At 38.9% G+C, this 21,170-nt stretch overlaps 1 protein-coding gene across 1 annotated transcript; it reads right to left on the bottom strand.

Annotated features, from left to right (window-relative positions):
• Positions 1 to 7,914: 7,914 nt before the first annotated feature.
• LOC122006883 (subtilisin-like protease SBT4.3) lies at positions 7,915 to 11,163 on the bottom strand. The gene is made up of 10 exons (XM_042562564.1): positions 11,063 to 11,163; positions 10,897 to 10,988; positions 10,523 to 10,760; positions 9,908 to 10,418; positions 9,573 to 9,655; positions 9,241 to 9,447; positions 9,097 to 9,108; positions 8,921 to 9,032; positions 8,574 to 8,787; positions 7,915 to 8,453 (listed from the first exon to the last, which is right to left on the bottom strand). The coding sequence occupies exons 1-10, from the start codon at positions 11,161 to 11,163 to the stop codon at positions 7,915 to 7,917; spliced, it is 2,109 nt and encodes a 702-aa protein (XP_042418498.1).
• Between the last annotated feature and the right edge of the window lie 10,007 nt (positions 11,164 to 21,170).

Consider the following 21,170-nt stretch of genomic DNA (forward strand, 5'->3'; position numbering starts at 1 on the left):
TTTCTCAATGGTGAATTGAAGGAAGAAGTGTATGTAGATCAACCTCAGGGCTTCATCCTAAAAGGAAAAGAAGGAAAAGTCTACAAACTTAAGAAAGCGCTATATGGACTTAAACAATCTCCTCGCGCTTGGTACAGTGAGATCGACAACTATTTCAGCCAAACAAAATTCGAGAAGAGCAAGAGTGAACCAACTTTGTATGTCAAGCATCAAGGTAATGATGTTCTTATAGTCACTCTTTATGTTGATGATCTAATTTTCACTGGAAGCAACAAGAAGATGATCAAAGAGTTCAAAGATGACATGACTCAAAAGTATGTAATGAGCGATATGGGTCTACTTCGACATTTCTTGGGCATGGAGATCTACCAAGAAGAAGAAATAGTATTTATCTGCCAAAAGATATATGCAGAAAAGATTCTGAAGAAATTCAACATGCTGGGATGCAATCCTGTCTCTACACCACTCATTATGGGGGAGAAATTGAAAAAGGAAGATGGAGGAAAAGCAGCGGATGTCACTCACTACCGTAGCCTCATTGGTAATTTGTGATACCTCACAGCAACTAGGCCTGATCTCATGTATGCTGCAAGTCTACTCTCAAGATTTATGCAAAGTCCGAGCCATTTTCATCTCGGTGCAGCAAAGCGCGTCTTACGATATGTTCAAGGGACAACCGACCTCGGTCTAAGCTTTCAAAAGAATCACGCACTTAACCTTGTCGGTTATTGTGACAGTGATCTTGGTGGATCCTTAGATGACATGAAAAGCACCTCGGGGTACTGTTTCTCTTTTGGTTCAGCAATATTCTCATGGTTGTCCAAGAAACAACAAAGTGTTGCACAATCGTCTGCGGAAGCCGAGTACATCTCAGCATCAGTAGCCACTTCACAAGCAATTTGGCTTCGAAGAATCTTAGCTGATCTCGGTCATCATCAGATTAAAGGAACCGTGCTATACTGCGACAACAAATCTGTAATCGCCATGGCTAAGAACCCAGTTCACCACAGCCGAACTCGACATATAGCACTCGAGCATCATTTCATTCGACAGGCAATTGAAGATAAAGAAATTCAACTTGAGTTCTGTCGATCTGAGGAGCAATTGTCTGACATCTTCACAAAAGCACTTCCGAGAGAAAGATTTGAACAGCTCCGAGCCAAACTTGGAATTCGACAACACATTAAGGGGGAGTGTTAAAGTTAATGTGTTGACTATCATTATGAGGAAGTTGGACCATCACTCTTCCATCGTGCATGCAATTGTTGTATGAATCAAAGAGTCACCTTGATAAGCTAAACGGTTACTTAGCATTTAAGCTTACTTACCCTCTAAGTTTCTTTCAAGTCTATATAATGGCTTTGTAATCAAAAGTTTAAAGATAGAGAAGACAGAATATCTCTTTCTCCTAAAGAGTTCTACCAAAATACTTCAATATAACCACTAGAGGATATCATTTTAAATCATTCACATTAAACAAAAAGAGAACAAAAGATAAAGATTATCAATGAAACAATTGACCTAATGTATATCAACTTGGGATAAAGTGGAGTGAGGAAGACAAAATCTTCAAGTGATGGAAATTGTGCAATCCAGGTCAATAATCCATTGTGTTATTCTACGATTTGTCAGACTTTCCCTTCACTAATTTGCCCATGTCTTTAGATCAATCATTATTAGTAATATAACCTTGCGTTGAAATTGATGGAGTGACAATATTCTAATGTTGATCCACAATAATTGGAAAAAGCATAATCTAATGATGTCAAAATATTTGTCACTTATGCATTATTTATCCTCTGGGACATTACCATTAAAAACTTCTTCCTAGATCCATTCTACATTGTAGGACCGTTGGGCCGGCTAGAAGGGGGGGTTGAATAGCCTTGAAAAAATCAAAATGCAAACACCCTTCTCGAACTCTTAGACTGACACTTGCATAAAATAAGAGAAATAAATAAAAGCAGAAAAGTAAAAGGCACACCGAGATTTACTTGGTTACAACCGGGAAGGTTGTTAATCCAAGAAAACGTAGCACTAGTATCTCCTTCTGGCGGAGAAGCCTTTTACAGCAATGAAGCGCACAACAGAAGCTTAAAATAGAAAAGAGTACAAGTGTAGAAAGTATGCTTGAGTTTTTAGTTAGATTTGAAGCTTCTGGACCAAGGCTATATTTATAGTCTTGGTCGGGGCGCCTGGAAGGGTTCTGAGCGCCCTGGGGGGGATAAAACTTATCCCCCAACATTCAGATCGAGTCAAAACTCGATCTGGTCAATTTTACTGCTCAGGGTGCCCCGGATGGTTCCGGGCGCCCCGGAGGGCTCCGAGCGCCCCGGACTGCTCCGTGCGCCCTGGAGCCTAAAGTCAACAGTTGTTGACTTTTTCGTCCGGGACTTCTTCTCTGGTTTAGTCCCGCCTCGGTCCGGTTCTTCTCCTCCGGATCCGCTCGCTTAGGTGATCTCTGCCATCCGGAAAGGGCTCACCCGAACCCAACTTCCGGTCTTCTCGAGCGTGCTTCCTTCCGGCTTCTCGTCCCTCGGAATTGCCGCGTGTTTCCTTCTCGTCCGCCAGCGTAGTCATCCGCAGTCTTCGTCCCTCGGTCGTCGACCTTCTCGCTAGCTGCGTCTCTTGCTCCTCGAGCAATCTTCCGCTCCGGCTTTTGTCCCTCGGAACCACCGCGCGCTTCCTTCTCGTCCGTCGGTGTACTCTTCCGCAGCTCCTCGTCCCTCAGACGCACAGCATGTCGTCCTTCTCGCTAGCTGCATTTTCCGCTCGACTACCTGTGCTCCTAAGCTCCTGCACACTTAGACACAAGGTTAGAAACAACGCAGGACCTAACTTAACTTGTTGATCACACCAAAACAATCTTGGGGTTCCAATAATCTCCCCCTTTTTGGTGTGATCAACCCAAGTTAAGCTAGGGACAAAACTAGACATAAAATTAAAACAAGTTATTGTAATAATGTGCAACAAAATTAAATTTTAAAAATTTTTAATTTTCAATTTCTATCTCCCCCTAGGCTTATACTAATTCTTCTCCCCCTTTGATCACAAAAAAATGGGGTTTCAAAAAAAAAAATCTAAGAGTTAAAGACTTAGAAAATATTAAGATTCTTAAAAAATTTCTGAAAGCTTTAAGCAGAAATTTTCAGTGTCAAAACGGTTTTTAGTTTCAGGAAAAAGTTTTTCTAACTTAAAAGATTGATTTTTGAGAATTTTTCTAAGTTAAAAAAAAATCCTAAGTAAAAATATTTTTGAAATAAATTTTTAGAACTTTTAAAAAAAATCCTAAGTAAAAATTTCACTTCGGCAAGAAGTATTTTTCTAAGTATTAAAATATTTTGAAAAAATGTTAAAAAAAACTTTGAAAGCATTAATTAATTCTAATTTTAATGCTTTGACAGAAAGTTAATTAAACATTTATTTCAATATTTTGGCTTTCAGGTCGTGACAAGGCACTAGGTCTTCTTGGTTATTGGAACAACAACCACTTCCTTAGACAAAGCCTCATAGAGAAATTCATTGTTTAATTTTCTCACTGAAAATCGCTAATTTTAATTTTAAAACTTAGACTAAGCAAGATTTAGGAACCCAATAAAGGTTCCAGCCTACTGGATTGATTAAAAATTTCTTAGGGACATATTTTCTAGAGATATTCTTAATTTGTCCCGGGTGATATCTATAATACCAATTTAAATTTTTAAATTTTCTAGAATTAGATGAGCATGCATGGTTTTTCAAATTATCTACTTGAATTTTCAAATCATTATTTTCAAGTTTCAATTTTTCATTTTCCAATTTTGATTTATCTAATTCTTCTAGAGGGCAGGATTTAGCTAAGATTATTTTTAAATTTTTTATTTCCTTTTCTAATTTACAGCAGTCTTTAGTTAATAACTTAACAAATTTATAAAGTTTATCGGGAGGAAGTGAACGTACCTGACTTACCTTGTCGAGTTCGTTTTCCGTGTCTCCCCCTGAACTGCTGCTTTCTTCTGACGAAGCTCCCCCTTCATCGATGCTCTCGATGCTCATTTCGGAAGTGCTTGACTCGCAGTCGTCGTCTTGATGACTTGCCATTAGAGCAAGTCCGGAGAATGCCTCGACTTCCGACTCCGACGACGTATCATCCCACGTCGCCTTTAGGGCTTTTCGCTTTTGGATAGGCTTCTTACCCTTTTCCTTGTTCTTGTTCTTCAGCTTGGGGCAATTGTCCTTGACATGCCCTTCTTCGTCGCAATGGTAGCAGCGGATCGTCCTTTTCTTCTTCCCCTATGGATGGTTAATAGATCTCGATTTACAAAGCTTCTTGAATCTTCTTACCATCATTACCATTTCCTCGTCATCGAGAGAGGATTCCGACTCTGGTTCGTCTCTCGAAGCTTTGAGGGCGACGTTGTTCTTGGGCTCCTTCATTCCTGCACATCTTGACTCATGCACTTCAAAAGTAGAAAAAAATTCTTCTAACGAGATCTTTTCTAAATCTTTAGAAATATAAAAGGTATCTACTAGTGATGCCCATTTTGAATTTCTAGGAAATGAATTTAGTGCGTACCTTAGCGAATCTCGGTTACATACCGTTTCTCCGAGATTCGACAGTCCGGTGATGATTTCTTTGATTCTCGAGTGCAGGTGCACGACTGTCTCATCTTCCCCAAGTTGCAGGCTGGTGAGCTGATTCCGAAGTAGATCTCTTCTGGCGAGCTTGGCTTCGGAAGTCCCTTCGTGCAGCTCGAGGAACTTTTCCCAAAGTTCCTTTGCCGAGTGGTATTGTCCGATTCTATTGACTTCTTGAGGTGGAAGAACGCTTAGCAGATGGTATTCTGCTTTGCCGTTTGCCAAGAATTCAGCCTGCTCCCTTTTTTGTCCATTGACATTTTTCCTTTCCTTCTGGAGCTACAAAACCGGATTCCATTGTTAGAGTTAATTCAAAGTCTGTGGTAAAAAATACCTGCATCAGATTCTTCCACGTAGCGAAATCTCCTCCATATTTCGGCGGGTGGATGCTTGGCCCGGCCATTATCTTTGCTTCGATTGGCGGTTAGTCCTCTTGAAGCAACTTGGCTCTGATACCACTTGTAGGACCGTTGGGCCGGCTAGAAGGGGGGGTTGAATAGCCCTGAAAATATCAAAATGCAAACACCCTTCTCGAACTCTTAGACTGACACTTGCATAAAATAAGAGAAATAAATAAAAGCAGAAAAGTAAAAGGCACACCGAGATTTACTTGGTTACAACCGGGAAGGTTGTTAATCCAAGAAAACGTAGCACTAGTATCTCCTTCAGGCGGAGAAGCCTTTTACAGCAATGAAGCGCACAACAGAAGCTTAAAACAGAAAAGAGTACAAGTGTAGAAAGTATGCTTGAGTTCTCTGTTAGATTTGAAGCTTCTGGACCAAGGCTATATTTATAGCCTTAGTCGGGGCGCCTGGAAGGGTTCCGGGCGCCCTGGGGGGATAAAACTTATCCCCCAACGTTCAGATCGAGTCAAAACTCGATCTAGTCAATTTTACTGCTCAAGGCGCCCCGGACTGCTCCGTGCGCCCCGGAGCCCAAAGTCAACAATTGTTGACTTTTTCGTCCGGGACTTCTTCTCTGGTTCAGTCCCGCCTCGGTCCGGTTCTTCTCCTCCGGATCCGCTCGCTTGGGTGATCTCTGCCATCCGGAAAAGGGCTCACCCGAACCCAACTTCCGGTCTTCTCGAGCGTGCTTCCCTCCGGCTTCTCGTCTCTCGGAATTGCCGCGTGTTTCCTTCTCGTCCGCCAGCGTAGTCATCCGCAGTCTTCGTCCCTCGGTCGTCGACCTTCTCGCTAGCTGCGTCTCTTGCTCCTCGAGCAATCTTCCGCTCCGGCTTTCGTCCCTCGGAACCACCGCGCGCTTCCTTCTCGTCCGTCGGTGTACTCTTCCGCAGCGCCTCGTCCCTCGGACGCACAGCATGTCGTCCTTCTCGCTAGCTGCGTTTTCCGCTCGACTACCTGTGCTCCTAAGCTCCTGCACACTTAGACACAAGGTTAGAAACAACGCAGGACCTAACTTAACTTGTTGATCACACCAAAATAATCTTGGGGTTCCAACATACATCTCTCTTGAATACATCACCACCAAAAGGCTATAAATGTTAAGGTATCATGTTTCATTGCTTGTATGTAACTAATTATCTGGACAAGCTCATGAGCTTCGATTTGGTCATACATGGATAGGACCAATACCTATACCAAGGCATTCTGTTACTTTCTTTATGACATGAAAGGATAAAGGTGTGCAAGATTATATTTAGGTTACAAGAGAAGAATAAACAGAGGAGGCTGTGGCTTGACACTACTCTGAACATGGAGGGAGGAGAATAATAATGGAGATGGGCCAAAATGAGTAATTCGACAAGCAACTTATGACAATTTACTACAATGGAATTTCTTTTCTTTCAAGTGATCTTTGATGAGGTAATGTCATTAATGAGGAAGTGGCTTTTTCTTAAATATCTTTTCTGAGCAATTTTGAGGAAATGATAGTAGGTTTATTAAAGGGAGGCATTTCATTAAAAAAAAGAGAGAGGCAGCTGGTTGTTGTTTCTTTCTCCAAGCTCAAGTTCTGAGTATCTATCACTCAAGTAGTCATGGAAACTAATTGCACACTAGCCACCATTAGTGTCAAGTGGGAGAAGCTAACATCATGCTTTTGAAGTTTATCTCCAAATAATCTCTCAACTGCTCTACTAGATTAAATACTCCATTGTTGAAATAAATTCTTTGGCTTTACATAAACGTCTTAAGATTGATTTTATTTTAATTGCTATCCATTCCTTGCATCTAAACCCCAGAGACAGTGAAAGAGAAACTTCTTTAGGGGCACGATATCCTGTTGCTGGAATTAATAATAGTCATGTTTGTTTCTTTGTCTTAAATTGCATGGCCTTAATAACCTCTCTTTTGTTAAAATTTGTGGGAAGTAGAGAGTTCTCTTATGAATATGATGACTTTAAGTGATTGGTAAGAATGTTGGATATATATATATATCTGCTGCTAGTAAATTATATCAGTTTATTTAGATCAGAGATCATCTTTTATCTTCTTAATTTCATTAGGACATTTCCAAGACCATCTCCAAACTGACTTTAATGCAACATCATTATATATGTGCATTATATGGAAACATAAGAACTTGTTATTTCTAAACTTTAAACAAAGTCAAACATTGGCTCTAAACGAAATACTTGAATAGTCAAAATAATTCAACTATTTGGACCTTGTGATTAGCTTCTATTGTGGGGCATGGCTTAGCCCATTTGCATTCTAACCAAATTGTTTATAGATGTTGCATCTATTGTTAGTTAAGGGTAGCAAAAACATTATCTGCGGACTTTTAACAATAGTATTTTTAACAATACTTTTTAGGTCACATAGACAACACGTAAAAAATATTATCTTTCAACTTTTTTTCTTATAGTGCGAGTGCTTTTCTGTTGATAGCATTCGAGTACGATTCAGTTCACCACAAGTAGCTCATGCTTAATTAATTGCTAACATGATCAGCAATGCTCAGCACATCTCCCTATTCGGCAGCCTTCCCCCAACCTACTAGCTCTGCTTTTTAACTAGCAGCGCCCAGCTTGCTCGATGGACTTGCCTTCAAGTTTAGCACCTCCCTATCCGGCCTCGCGGCTTAGTAGTTTGGGAGCTCTTTGTCCGGCCTCCCGCTCGACCCACTACTACGCTCAATATTATATTACACTTGCCGATTAGGTGAATTGTGAATTAAATGCATCATAAATATTTTACTTACGACGAGTATTATATAGAAGTTTGGAGATTGTTATTCAATCATGTGATGAATTAAGTAGAATGGTAATATAATATTTTCTTATGTACATTGACAAAATATAATTGTAACATAATACATATTTTTCACATTGATAAATCAAGATGAGAAATCGGTGTAGACAACCATCACACTCCTCACCAGATGCTTCCCGTCCGACCAAATGACCGTCGCCGGCGCCGTCGAGTTCCCTGGCAATGGCCCGCCAGAAACCGACACAGTGAACTGTCTCTTCTCATTCAACTCCGAAAACCTCAACTTACTAGGATTCACCACCACATTAAGTCTGCGATCAGCCCGGACCTCGGCCTTGTACTTGCCGCGTCGGGCGCTGCCGACGTTGGTCACTGTTCTCAAGAACTTGGCAGCGAAGGCTTTGCCGGACTGAACATGTAAGGCCATGGATGGGTAATTGAGATCCCTCGCCGTTCCAGTACTGGTACTGGAAGAGCAGGAACTGGAGTCGCCGGTGACGATCCTGATCATGGTTTCGTTGTAGCCCGAGTCGCAGAGCATTTGCACGTAGTCACTGGCACCGGCGTCGTAGACAAGACCTGGGTCGACGGCCTTCGCCGGGTTCAGTTGGCCGGCTCCATACGATAATTGGTCTTGGCCGGCGGAAGGATACATCGGTTTGGCTGTACATATAAATTAAATTAAACATGGACAAAATGAAAAAATTTAGCTGAAAAGAAAACAGAACAAATTAAGGTATATATATATATATATATATATATATATATGACAATTAGAGAGACCTGTCGTCATGAGCGCAGACATGATGGCTGCCGGCGACCAGTTTTGGTGGAAAGACTTGACGTAGGCGGCGACACCGGTTACATGCGGGCAAGCCATGGAAGTGCCCGAGATTATGTTGTAGTTGACGACCCTTGTGTCGATGGGGAGGTTTGACACCGATGCAACCCGTGACCAGGCGGCCAAAATGTCAATTCCTGGAGCACTTATATCAGGCTGCATGCATGCAAACACAAATTAGTAGTACATTGCCAATTAAGTTGCGATTAATCCATTAAAAATGTGAAGGTAATATAACTGACTGTGATTAATGATGAATCATTAATTAATTAATTAATTAATTACTGACCTTCAAGATGTCAGGGGTGATTAAATTGGGGCCTCTCGATGAGAAGGAAGCGACCAAGGGAGCCTCGGAGTCGAAAACTGCTTCACTTTTTTGGATGTTAGCCACAGGATTTCTGGCCAAGATCATATATATACATGGATTATTATATAGTACAACAATAGTATATATACACGTACCTCGATATTGAACTATGGAAATACAAGCAAAGAAGTTAAGTGCATGCAATACTTCTCAACAAATTAGCTAGCTAGCTAGATGATATTAAAATAATACTAGCTAATAATTATATATTTCCTCAATTATATATAAACAGTACTCACTTTGTGTTGTTTATGTAGTTCAAAAGGTTGAGGCCATCCAATGAGCTGATTACAATGAATGGAATTGGGAATAAGAAGGAAATATTAAGTGAAGAGTCATCTATAGATATCAGTCCTTGAATGCCCTTAGTAAAAGTTTCGTAAGAGAGTAATTTGCAGAGAAGAATCTTTCCTTTCACCACGTTTTTATCTGGCATACTGCAATCCCTGAAACACAGTAATTAAGCAGTAGATAAGTTAATTTGGCAATTGATATATCCTCAGATCAAAATGGTTGCAACGTAACTATATACAAGAAGATAGAGAATATATATAGCATTGTATCTTCGTACCCTGGAGAAGTAGTTGCATTTCCCGGTAAGTAGATCAACGGGTGAAACCTATTTGTTGTCGCAAACGTATTGACAGAAGCTCCCTGCATTTTTTTTCCTTTCAAAAATTACTTAAAAATATATAATAATTCCTTATTTTCATTCTTTTTAGCAAAAAAAGAGAGAAAGAGAGCATATAGTATAAATAAAAAAGGAATTAATGGAGTGCAACATTATCTAAAGTAATAAGTATAATACATAAATTATAAGACTAGCAAGTTTAATTTTTGCATATGGTCAAAATTAAATCACATTAATATTATCTCTAAATTGAAATGGACTAATTACTCACTCACCAAAGTGGAAATGTGATCACCGGTGACCACCTTGTCAATGATGTGCCTATCGATGCTGCTTGCCGCCGTCGACACCATCCACGGTGCCACGTTGCAGACCGTGCCATGTTTCGGCCCGTTGTTCCCAGCGGCGGCCGATGTCAAAATTCCATTCGCCATAGCATGGAAGGAGCCGATAGCTATCGAGTCCTGGAAATAATCCAGAGAATTAGAGCCGCCGATTGACAGAGAGATGATGTCGACACCGTCGGAGATTGCATCGTCAAACGCTGCCAAGATGTCTTGATCGGTGCACCCGAACGCCCAGCACACCTTGTACACCGCTAGCCTCGCTGAAGGCACGGCCCCTCGGGCAGTGCCCTTAGCGAGGCCGTAGAGGCTGGCGTGGGAGACGCTCCGGCCGACGGCGGTGGAAGCTGTGTGCGTCCCGTGACCTTTGAAGTCGCGCGGCGATGGTTCGTTCGACGTGTAATCGCCGAAGCTATTGTAGTAGCGTGCCCCGATGATTTTACTTAAGAATTCAATCGATCATATTTAATTAATTAATTTATTTATATTAGTCACAACTTTAAATCGAATCGATGAAATATATAACTGCAAATTTTATATACATACTTGTTGCATGTCATGTTTACGCAAGCACCCTTCCATTTCTTCGGCGGAGGTCCCAATCCCTTATCATTGAAGGACTTGGATTCCGGCCATATTCCAGAATCGAGCATTCCGACGATGATGTCACTTTCCAGTGGAGGATTTCTGTTAACACTCTGTGGGAAGTTGAGGAAATCCCATGATCTCGTTGTGCGAAGCTTCAGGGTTTTACTACGAAACACCGAAACTATTCCATCCCTTTCTGTAATTAATTAATTAATTAATTAATTAATTCGTATGTGTTCAATTGTTGGTATATATTAATTTATAACATATGATCTAAAATTAATTAAAACTATTCCCTCCTCCATTCGATATATAAATATAAATTAATATACCGTTCAACTTGTCGGCCTCATCAATCGAAAGTTTGGCAGCAAATCCGCTGAAACTCTGTTGGTAGCTATACACCAAAGACTCACTAGGTGAACTGGATTTTCATAATTTGTTTTAGTCTCAAAATTTGACAAAATATAATAAACAACATATCAATTTATTAATTACCAGTTCACGAGAATTTCTTTGAGCAAATTAAGATGGAGTTCGTAAGTTGGGTACTGGGATGCGTGTTGAGCTCCCATATACACAATATAAACCTGCTGCATCCATGACATTTATATATGGTGGTGGTACCATTGATCATTCAGTACAGATTAAAACAGTACGTGTTTACAAAGGAAATCTACAAACTATATATATATATATTCTTTTCTTTTGAATTACGTACCCTTCTTTCTTCATTTGAATACGCAGCTAATGCAATGAGAAGCACAAAAGATGTGAAAAATGCAAGAGAACTTAGATGCGAATATGGTAGCTGAGGAGTCATTACTCTTCCTTTGGATTTCTATGAAATTCGACGTATGATGCATGGAATTTTATAGTGGATGCCAACTAATGGAAAGTTTAAGATCAATGGACAACATGTATTACACCGTGAGTTGTAGCGATATCACAACTATAATAGAAATAATTAGTGGTAAAATTGTAATGCCAAAAATAAATTTACAGGTAATTTTCTAGACAAATTTAATTTTAAATAATAAAATATTTTAAAATATAAATCAAATAAATAATTTTAATTGATAATTAAATTATTTACTTTATAGGTGAAATAAATTTTAGTTAATATTTTTAATTTTTTATTGATCAAAATAAAGTTTACCGATTGAATTTTGTTAGTAATTTTAATAGCTATAGATGAATTTATAGACCCAAATTTAAATGGTAATATATTCAATTTAATTTATAATTATATTAAAGTTTAATTAACAATTTTTTAAAATATTAGTAAAAAAATTTGATCAATAATTATAATTATTTATTATTGTAATTATATTAAGATAATTTTTAAAGAATTTTTTTATAGGTAAATATGTTTATACCAATAAAAAGAGATGTACAATGTTCACTTTGAAATATCCAATCATGCTTGTATCATATCTTATAGAGTGTTAGGTCAGAATAGATATTAAGATTCTATACACATATCTAGATTTTCTACTCTACATTCATTATTTCCCTCTTAGCAATAGGTTGTTTTCTTAGTTAATCATATAAGATGAATTGTCAGATGTCTTGCCCTCATCAAAATTTGGGTGTCTCGTTATAGACTCTAAATATTCTCTCATAGATAGTCATTTCTGTTGGTAATTTGAGAGCATGAAAATTAAAGCGAAGCAAAGCGGTAACCCCTCACAGTGCTTTCCCGAAGAAATCACCGAAGAACCGTTAGAGACGGCGGTGCTGCTGTTGCCGAGAAGATCACCTCACGTACGGAACCTCCTCGAACTCTTTCACGAACCAATTCCGGGCCTCTGGGCGTTCTCCTCTGCTTGCTGATCACCTCCGCTTCACTCTCACACCTCTGATCTCTCTGGATCTGTGCTTAGACGTTGCTTTTATAGGAAGCCTGAGGGAGACGAAGGAGAAAGGACACCCCTTCGTCTCCTTGCCATTTGCAGCAAAGGGAGCAACGAAGGGGAACCCTTCATCTCCAGTAACACCTAACATCTTTCACTCGTCCAAGTCAATCCATATGGTCACATAGACCATGTCAGTCACATAGACTACAAGGTGATCATGTCACAAAGACCAGAGCGAAATTAGTCACAAAGACTAAATAAGTCACGTAATCTTTATGAGGATCAAGTCACGAAGACCAGAGCAAAATTTAATCACAAAGACCAAATAAGTCACGAAGACTTTATGAGGATCAAGTCACGAAGACCAGAGCAAAATTTAGTCACAAAGACCAAATAAGTCACAAGACTTTATGAGGATCAAGTTACGAAGACCAGAGCAAAATTAGTCACAAAGACCAAATAAGAACATTCATTTCATACATTAGGGAAAATGGTTCGTGCGACAGCAAGCACAGTAAGCATTCAATTGCTAAGAAGATTGTCACACCTTACTTAGCTACTCCACAGAACGAATCAGAGACATAAATGTCCATAAAACGAATCATAGACATAAATGACTTGCCTTTACCCCAGATTAAATTATTTACATCATTCTGAACATCTCTAATCCCTCATATTGACCATATGTCAAGAGCATGTTCAACATCTCCAATTAAATAAATTATTCATAATTACATTTTATGTACTGAACTAAAAATGTAACAGGTACGAGTGAATAAATGTCACAGATGTAAATCAATCTTAATCTTCCTTTTTAGCTAGAATCTATTCATTCTAATCAGTTACTTTCCTAGTTATGCTCCATAGACCGAATCATCCATAGCCAATAGGAAACATGCTAAAGTAGCAGACACTGATCAGAACTTCAAGTAGACAGCTAAATAGTCACTTAGGGTAAAATTGAGATTAACTTATAATCTCAAGGGTCTCACATAGTAGAGAAGCAGAGATCCATTCTCCTACTACCCTTCTTGTCGCCATAGCACATGTGGTATGAATCATATGCTACGATGTTATTCTCTTTACCAAAAAGAGCGCATGTTTTTTTTTTCAAAAATTTAACATCGTACAAATTTCGATCTAAACATTCCCAATGTCTAATCCTGAATTCAACATATGAATTCTAATCTGGCCTAAAGCAGATTCAGTAAATGGTGGGTGCATTTACTCCAATCATTACAAAAATGATCTCATCTTGACACAAATATCAAGGCGACCTTAACTTATGGGTATGTCTCTATTCACAGCTACATAAGTTGTCCCATAAGCAACGGTCTTACCTCTATTTGTACTTAACAAATAGAGATGATTGTCCATATGAGAGGACCAATCTCAATCTGCCAACATGCTTATCGACACTTTTATTTGAATATAACCAAGACATATACACTGAATAGATCATGACATTTTTCATTTATCAAAATGTCTTTACAATTAGTTACATTCTTCGAAGTTCCAAAGACTTCACATGCCCATGAAATGACTTTTTAGTCAATGGCTTAGTAAAAGGATTAGCAAGCATATTCCTTGTAGGGATGTACTCAAGAATAACCTTTTTCTTGTCAACAATATCCCTTACAAAATTATACTGAATTTCTATATGCTTGTCTTTGCTGTGATATTTGGAATCCTTGAAAAAAGCTATTGCAGCTTGACTGTCACAGTACACTGTAACAGGACTCCCAATATCCTCAGCAATCTTCAGATGCTTCAGGAACCTTCTTAGCCAAACAGTCTCTTGTACAACCGCTGCACAAGCCACATACTCAGCTTCCATTGTCGACAAGGCTACACAAGCCTGTTTCTTGTTGTTCTATGAGATGGCGCCATCATTCAGCAAGAAGACATAGACAGATGTGGATTTTCTGTCATCAAGGTCCCCTGCCCAATCTGCATCTAAGTAGCCACTTAGGCTCATATCTGATCCTTGGAAACAGAGGCAATAATCAGCTGTTCCTTTGAGATATCTGAATATCCTCTTCACCGCTTTCCAGTGTCTCGATCCTGGGTTTGACTGGAAACGACTAACTAAGCCAACAACATAGCTTATATCGGGATGAGTACACAATATAGTGTACATCAAACTACCAATAGCATTGGCATATGGTTTCTTCTTCATTTTGGCTATTTCCTCAGGAGTCTTGGGATACATACTTTTGCTCAAGAGAGTACCTTTCACTATAGGCGTCTGTTCAACGTTGCAATCTGACATATTGAAGTGTTGCAGCATCTTAGTGATATAAGCTTCTTGAGACAAACCCAAAAGCCTTTTTGATCGGTCTCTAATGATCTTCACTCCTAAGATGTACTCTGCTTCTCCCATATCTATTATGTCAAATTATGATGAAAGCCAGGATTTGACTTCTATCACACACTTTATGTCGCTTCCAGCTATTAGCATATCATCAACATATAATGACAAAATGACAAACTTTCCTTTTTCCTTTCTTAGGTGAACACAATGATCCTCATTGACCATTTCAAAACCATAAGACAATATTACTTCATTAAATCTTATGTTCCATTGTCTTGACGCTTGCTTTAGCCCATATATAGACTTCCGAAGTCTACATACTCTTTTCTCTTGGCCTTTAGCAACATAAACTTCTGGTTGTACCATATAGATTTAAAAAATTTATTGAAGCGTCTTACCAGTAGTGCCGCTTCGGATTCGTCGACTGAGGGTTCGGAGTCAGAACTGTTTATTCTTGACTTTAAGGCAATGTTCTGACTAGTCTTCTCTACTCCATTAGGCTCTGCAACTCGAGATTCGTGAAGTTCAAAAGTAGAAAATAATTGTTCTAGAGTACTTACCTCGAAGTCCTTAGAGATGTAGTACGCATTTACTAAGGAGGCCCACTCTGGAGTTCTGGGGAAAGCGTTGAGCGCGTACCGGATCGAGTCCCAGTTCTTTACTTCTTCTCCAAGGTTGCTTAATTGCGTGATCAGCTCTTTAATCCTCGCTTGGAGTTGCGCTACCTTCTCGCCTTGGTTTATCCGGAGGTTCGTCAACTGGGTCCAGAAGATGTCGCGCCTCGCTAGCTTCGCTTCGAAGGTACCTTCGTGAAGCTCCAGGAATTTTTCCCAGAGATCTTTTGCAGATTAGTAGCTTCCAATCCGATTTACCTCCTGAGGTGACAGAACGCTGAGCAGGTGGAACTCAGCCTTTCCGTTGGCGACAAAATCGGCTTGCTCCTTCTTGCTCCACGTGTTTTCTTCTTTATCTTTCGGTGCTACATATCTATATTTCATTATTAAAAGTATATCAAATTCAGTTTTAAAAAATACCTCCATTTTTCGCTTCCATGTAGCGAAATCTTCGTCGAACTTTGGAGGATGAATATTCTCTCCGGCCATCATCTTGATCGTTGTGCTTCAGTCGGCGGTTAGTCCTTCTGAGACGGTCTGGCTCTGATACCAAGTGTAGGTGCAACGGAGGCCGGCAAGAGGGGGGTGAATTGTTTTTGAAAAATTAAAACTATACCCTCCTCGTACTTTCAACTCAAGTAGTGCAATAGTAAATAAAATATTAAAGCAATAAAGAAACAAGAAGACATGAATTTAACCTAGTTACAACCAAGAGGGTTGTTAATCCAGGGCAGTAAGAAAAGTGTAGTAGAAGATCTCCTTTTCTGAAGGCGGAGAAGCCTTTTACACACTAACGGCTCAGAACTATTGCTAGGAAATTGTTACAGAGTTGAATACTCAATTGCTATTGAATTCCTAGTTCCAGGGGCCTTTAAATAATCTTTGGAAATCTGATCTCGAGGGTCCAGGGCGCCTCCAATAGGGGTCCAAGGCGCCTCCATCGAGTGGGTGGATAAAACTTTATCCAAAAGCTCAACGTTCAATTCTACCGGGTCCGAGGCGCCTTCAACAGGGGTTGAAGGTGCCCTGAAGCTGGAGGCGCCTCCAAGCCTGATGGAGGCGCCTCTAAGCTGGCTGGCAAATTTTTTAGCTTGCTTCGTCTTCCGAAGTCTCGTTCTTTTGGGTGATTCCGGTCAATCGAAATAGGGCTCACCCGAACCCAATTTCCGACCTTCTCCTTGAGCAGGCTTTCGTCTGGCTTCTCGTCCCTCGAACGTCGTGCACGTTCTTCTCGTCCACCGGAGTACTCTTCCGCAGCTCTCTCGTCCTTCGGATGCACCGAGCCCATCGGCTCCCTTCCCGTGTCGTCCTTCTCTCTAGCTGCATCTTCCTCTCGACTTCCTATGCTCCTAAGCTCCTGCACACTCAGACACAGGGATCAAACACAAAGCAAGACCTAACCAACTTGGTTGATCACATCAAAACACCCACGGAGACCAACATCCATTTCTTTATCTATTGTAACTTTCCATTCTTTTCTAACTGAGCTTCTCAAAGCTTTCTCAACTGTTCGAGGTTCCTCATCATCAACTGGGAGAACCATCAATACCTCATTCTCAATATCAAACCTTCTCCGAGGAATAATTTGATGACTACTTCTTCGAAGGTTAGACTGTTGAGAAACTGACTCATTCAGTGGCAAATTACTCCCACTCGGTTGACTATATTTAAGCATCTCCTGATCTGTTGATAAAGGAACATTATCCTCCTCCTCTATCTCATATAGAGGAATTGTCTTATCAACTTCACCTCATGTTGGGAACTCAGTTTCTAGAAAAATAGCATCTCTTGAATTTATCTCAGAGATGGTTTCATCTTGTTGCTCACCAATAAAAACATAACCCTTAGAAGTTTCAGAATACCTTATTAAGATATACTTCTTACCTCTAGGTCCTAATTTTTCATGTTCGTGAGTCTTATCATGAACATAGGCAGCTGACCCCCAAGGTCTCAAATTACTCAAATCTGACTTTCTGCCTATCCAATATTCATGTGGGATAGATGGAACTGACTCTGAAGGTACTTTATCAAGTATATAGGCCGTAACTAATAATGCATCTTCCCAATAGGAGATTGGCAAATTAGCTTGCGCCATCATTGACCTAACCATTTCAAGAAGAGTCCTATTTCTTCTTTCAGCAACCCCATTTTGCTGTGAAGTTCCAAGGATAGTCAGCTGTCTAATGATCCCTTTCTCATTACACATTGTCTTGAACTGATCAGAAAAATATTCTCCTCTACGGTCAATGCATAAAGTTTTAACCTTACGTTCCAATTGATTCTCAACTTCGTTCAAGTAACGAATAAAACAATCCAATGCTTCAGATTTGTGAGAAATCAAATACACATGACCAAAACATGTAAAGTCATCAATAAATGTAATGAAATAAGAACTCCCATTTCTAGCATTCATATTCATTGGACCACAAATATCCAAATCAATTAATTGTAATGGTGATTCAGCCCTAATAACCTTACCAAATGGTTTCCTAGTTGTCTTTCCCGCAAGACAATGCTCACATATAGATAAGTTAATCTTAGCATGAGTGCCTAATAGACCCTCCTTAGCTAATCTATTCATTCGTTCTTGTCCTATATGTCCCAATCTAGCATGCCAAATTTCATCATTTATATCAGTATTACTAGTAAGAGCAATGTTTGAAAAACAACCATCATTATTATTTGGTTCTACACCAAGAACCATAAAACCATTTATTACAAAATCATGCCCAATTAACACAGAGTTAATTCGAAGTTCCACACAACGACTATAAAAATTTACATTGTAACCTAAATCAAGAAGACAAATAACGGAAACTAGATTCCGTTGAATCTCAAGAGCGTATAGGACATCATGTAGAAACAAGGTGCCTCCACCACGTAGGTTGAGCTTGCAAGTGCCAATTCCTTTGACTTCAATTCTTACATTGTTTCCTACATATATCCATTTGTTGCCAGCTGGTACCCGATGGTACTCCACATATGTAGCTCGATCACGAGCTGCGTGGTTCGTTGCTCCTAAATCTACAATCCACAAAGGATACGAATCAGCTAATAACACTGTACTTGCAATATATTGCTCATGGGAAGAAGACAAAAATGGATCTACCTTTCTAGGCTCAGCACACTCCCGAGCAAAATGGCCCTTCTTGCCACAGTTGAAGCAGGTCAACTTGCTCCTAGGTTTTTGTCCATTTTTCTTTCCTTTCTTCTTGATTTGGTTTTTCGCAGCAACAGCATTAACCTCCTTTCCTTTTCCCTTTCCTTTCTTAAACCATTTGTTCTTATTCATAGAACCAGAACCTTCAGCTACAAAAGCTTGACCAGAAATCCTTACGGATTCAATCCTCTCCACCTCAAGTTCCACATGGCGTGAGACATCAGTGAAAGTCTTGATACTCTCACTATGGGTCAAATTCTGTTTCATCGTTTCCCAAGAATCAGGAAGGGAATGGATAACTGCCTGAACTTGTTGTTCATCGGTTAACACATAACTAGCAGTCTTAAGCTCTCGAATCATGTTACCCATCTCCCTGAGATGTTGGATCATGGTAACATTCGAGCACTTTTTACAGCTATCAAATTTGATAGTTAGCTGACGGAGCTTACTCAGACTGACTCCACTGTACTTCTCTCTAAGGGCTACCCAGACAACATGAGCTGATGGTAATGACTCATATTCAAATACCAGGTCATCTACCATTGAACTAATCAATATACCCTTAGCAATGGAGTCCTTCCTTTTCCATGCCTTATAGGCATCAAGGTCACGTTTGTGCTGTGCTGTAGAACCATCAACCGGTTCCTCAAAGAATTGATTTACAGTCTCTAGAACTTCTTATTCCTCAAGAACGTATTGTATCTTGAGGTGTCAGATTTTGTAGTTATCCCCATACAATTTCTTACCCTTATTGAGTTCAGCTATAATGTTTTTAGTTGTCATGATCTATATAAATAAACACATTATTTATTATTTCAGTGTAATTCATATATGTGTAATTAACTATTGACTCAGTGTAAATTAGAGTTAATTTACAAAATCAAGTGATAACATTGTTTTCACTTATTATTTGTATGTTCTAATCTAATTAACATTGATCAATCATATTACACATATCTCATCTAATAAACGAATCATTATTAAAATGAACTAATCATTTTTCATATGAACTAATCATATGGATTTATGAATGAATCTTTTTCACATGAACTAATCATGTCATGAAATGAGCTAATCATTTCCAAGTTTGTTAACATATAACATAACTTTTTATTTATCATAACTCTGTTCATACATAACGATAGAAATTATTACATGACTCAAAAACTAGATAAGCTAACACTATTTGTACATAACGATAGTAAACAGAACACTAATAACCTAGATAAGCTAGCACTACTCCCACTAGGACAAACACTAGTGTAGCAGCCAATACTATCCCTTTTAACTTGGGCTCATTTAGGATAATTTCAGATGGGACAGCTTCAAGATTCGCCATCAGATCCATTTCTGAATCTTTCTTGAGCATTTCCTGATCCTCTTCAAACTCTTCAGGCTCTTCTTCACCCATATGGTGAAGTAGTTCCTCAAATAGTACTGAATATGTGACTCATCCTTCATGACACCCCCATACATAGTCTGCTATTATCCCAGGATACTCTGGCAATGAATGCATCAATGCCCAGATCCTGTAATTGTCAAGGACTGGAAATACTTCTTGCTCAAGTTTCCAAAATAGTCTATCCAACCGTCTAACATGTCTGTCGACTTCATAAGCAGACTTATACTCTATCTCCTGAATCTCCTCTCGGAGATGGTTTCGCCGCACTTTGCGATGAGTCAATGTGGTAATCGTCTGTGCCATTTAAAAAATTGAATTTAAATAAGTCAGTACAAAACCGACTAACCAGTACAAAACCAGTTTAATTGAATTTGTACAGGCATACCATCATTATAAATCAAGAAAAATAAATCTTCTCGATTTTCAGGAATTTAAGTTGACTGACCCATTAGACCGGTCAATCAGGAGTCCGGATATTAAACTTAGTCTATTGTCCTCATTAGAACTAATCTAATTGGACCTATGTTCTGTTATTGTTTAAGCACATTTGAGTCAATCTCAGACTTATTGATCAAACTTAGGTTCGTTTGATTCATTCAATGTCCATTGGCTTAAGTCTGACCCATTAGAACAAATCTAATCTTTTTGATCAAATCTGACACAACAGAACTAATCCGGTCATGTTCGATCAGCCCAACTTTTGTAATCAAGATTACCCCAATTAATTCAATAATAAACCGAGCTGGTTAAACTAACAAATAATTTGAACCAGCTTTAGGTATCATTGAATCAAACTGGTCTGCTTAAATCAACTAATAATTTAAACCAGACCTAGGTTTGATTGATCAAGTTGGTAGAGTTCTATTTTGATAAATTGAACCACAAATTAATTAAATATTTATTTATTTTAATTAATTAAATCCATATAGGTATGTATTATTAATTAGTAAATAAATATTTAATTAAATATTAACTACTGTGTATGATCGTGAAGAAGCAAAGAAAAAACATGCATGCACTCTTTAGTTTTTATACACGTTTTTTGTTTAATTCTTTACTGTGCTTTATCAAATGAGCACTGTTCATTCCATTTTTTTCTTTTCTAATCGATTCATGAATCGATTCAACACATGAGTGAGGCACTGTGCCGTCAATTGAATCGATTCAATTCCTTATTCAATTGATTCAAATATTTGAATCGATTGAACAATTGATTAAAATAAAAAAAAAAACGTGCACTATTCATCTTCTTCGTGA

Source organism: Zingiber officinale, chromosome 1A (genome assembly GCF_018446385.1).
Source record: "Zingiber officinale cultivar Zhangliang chromosome 1A, Zo_v1.1, whole genome shotgun sequence".
NCBI lineage: Eukaryota > Viridiplantae > Streptophyta > Magnoliopsida > Zingiberales > Zingiberaceae > Zingiber > Zingiber officinale.

Bases quoted from the DNA above. Each gene is read 5' to 3' on its own strand.
- LOC122006883 (XM_042562564.1), bottom strand. From the start codon at position 11,163: ATGCAGCAGGTTTATATTGTGTATATGGGAGCTCAACACGCATCCCAG. The intron at 10,419-10,522 runs GTATGTATATAA...TGAATTCTTAAG, and splicing joins GTAAACATGACATGCAACAA to TAAAATCATCGGGGCACGCT. The intron at 8,788-8,920 runs GTCAGTAATTAA...GCATGCATGCAG, and splicing joins TCACCCCTGACATCTTGAAG to CCTGATATAAGTGCTCCAGG.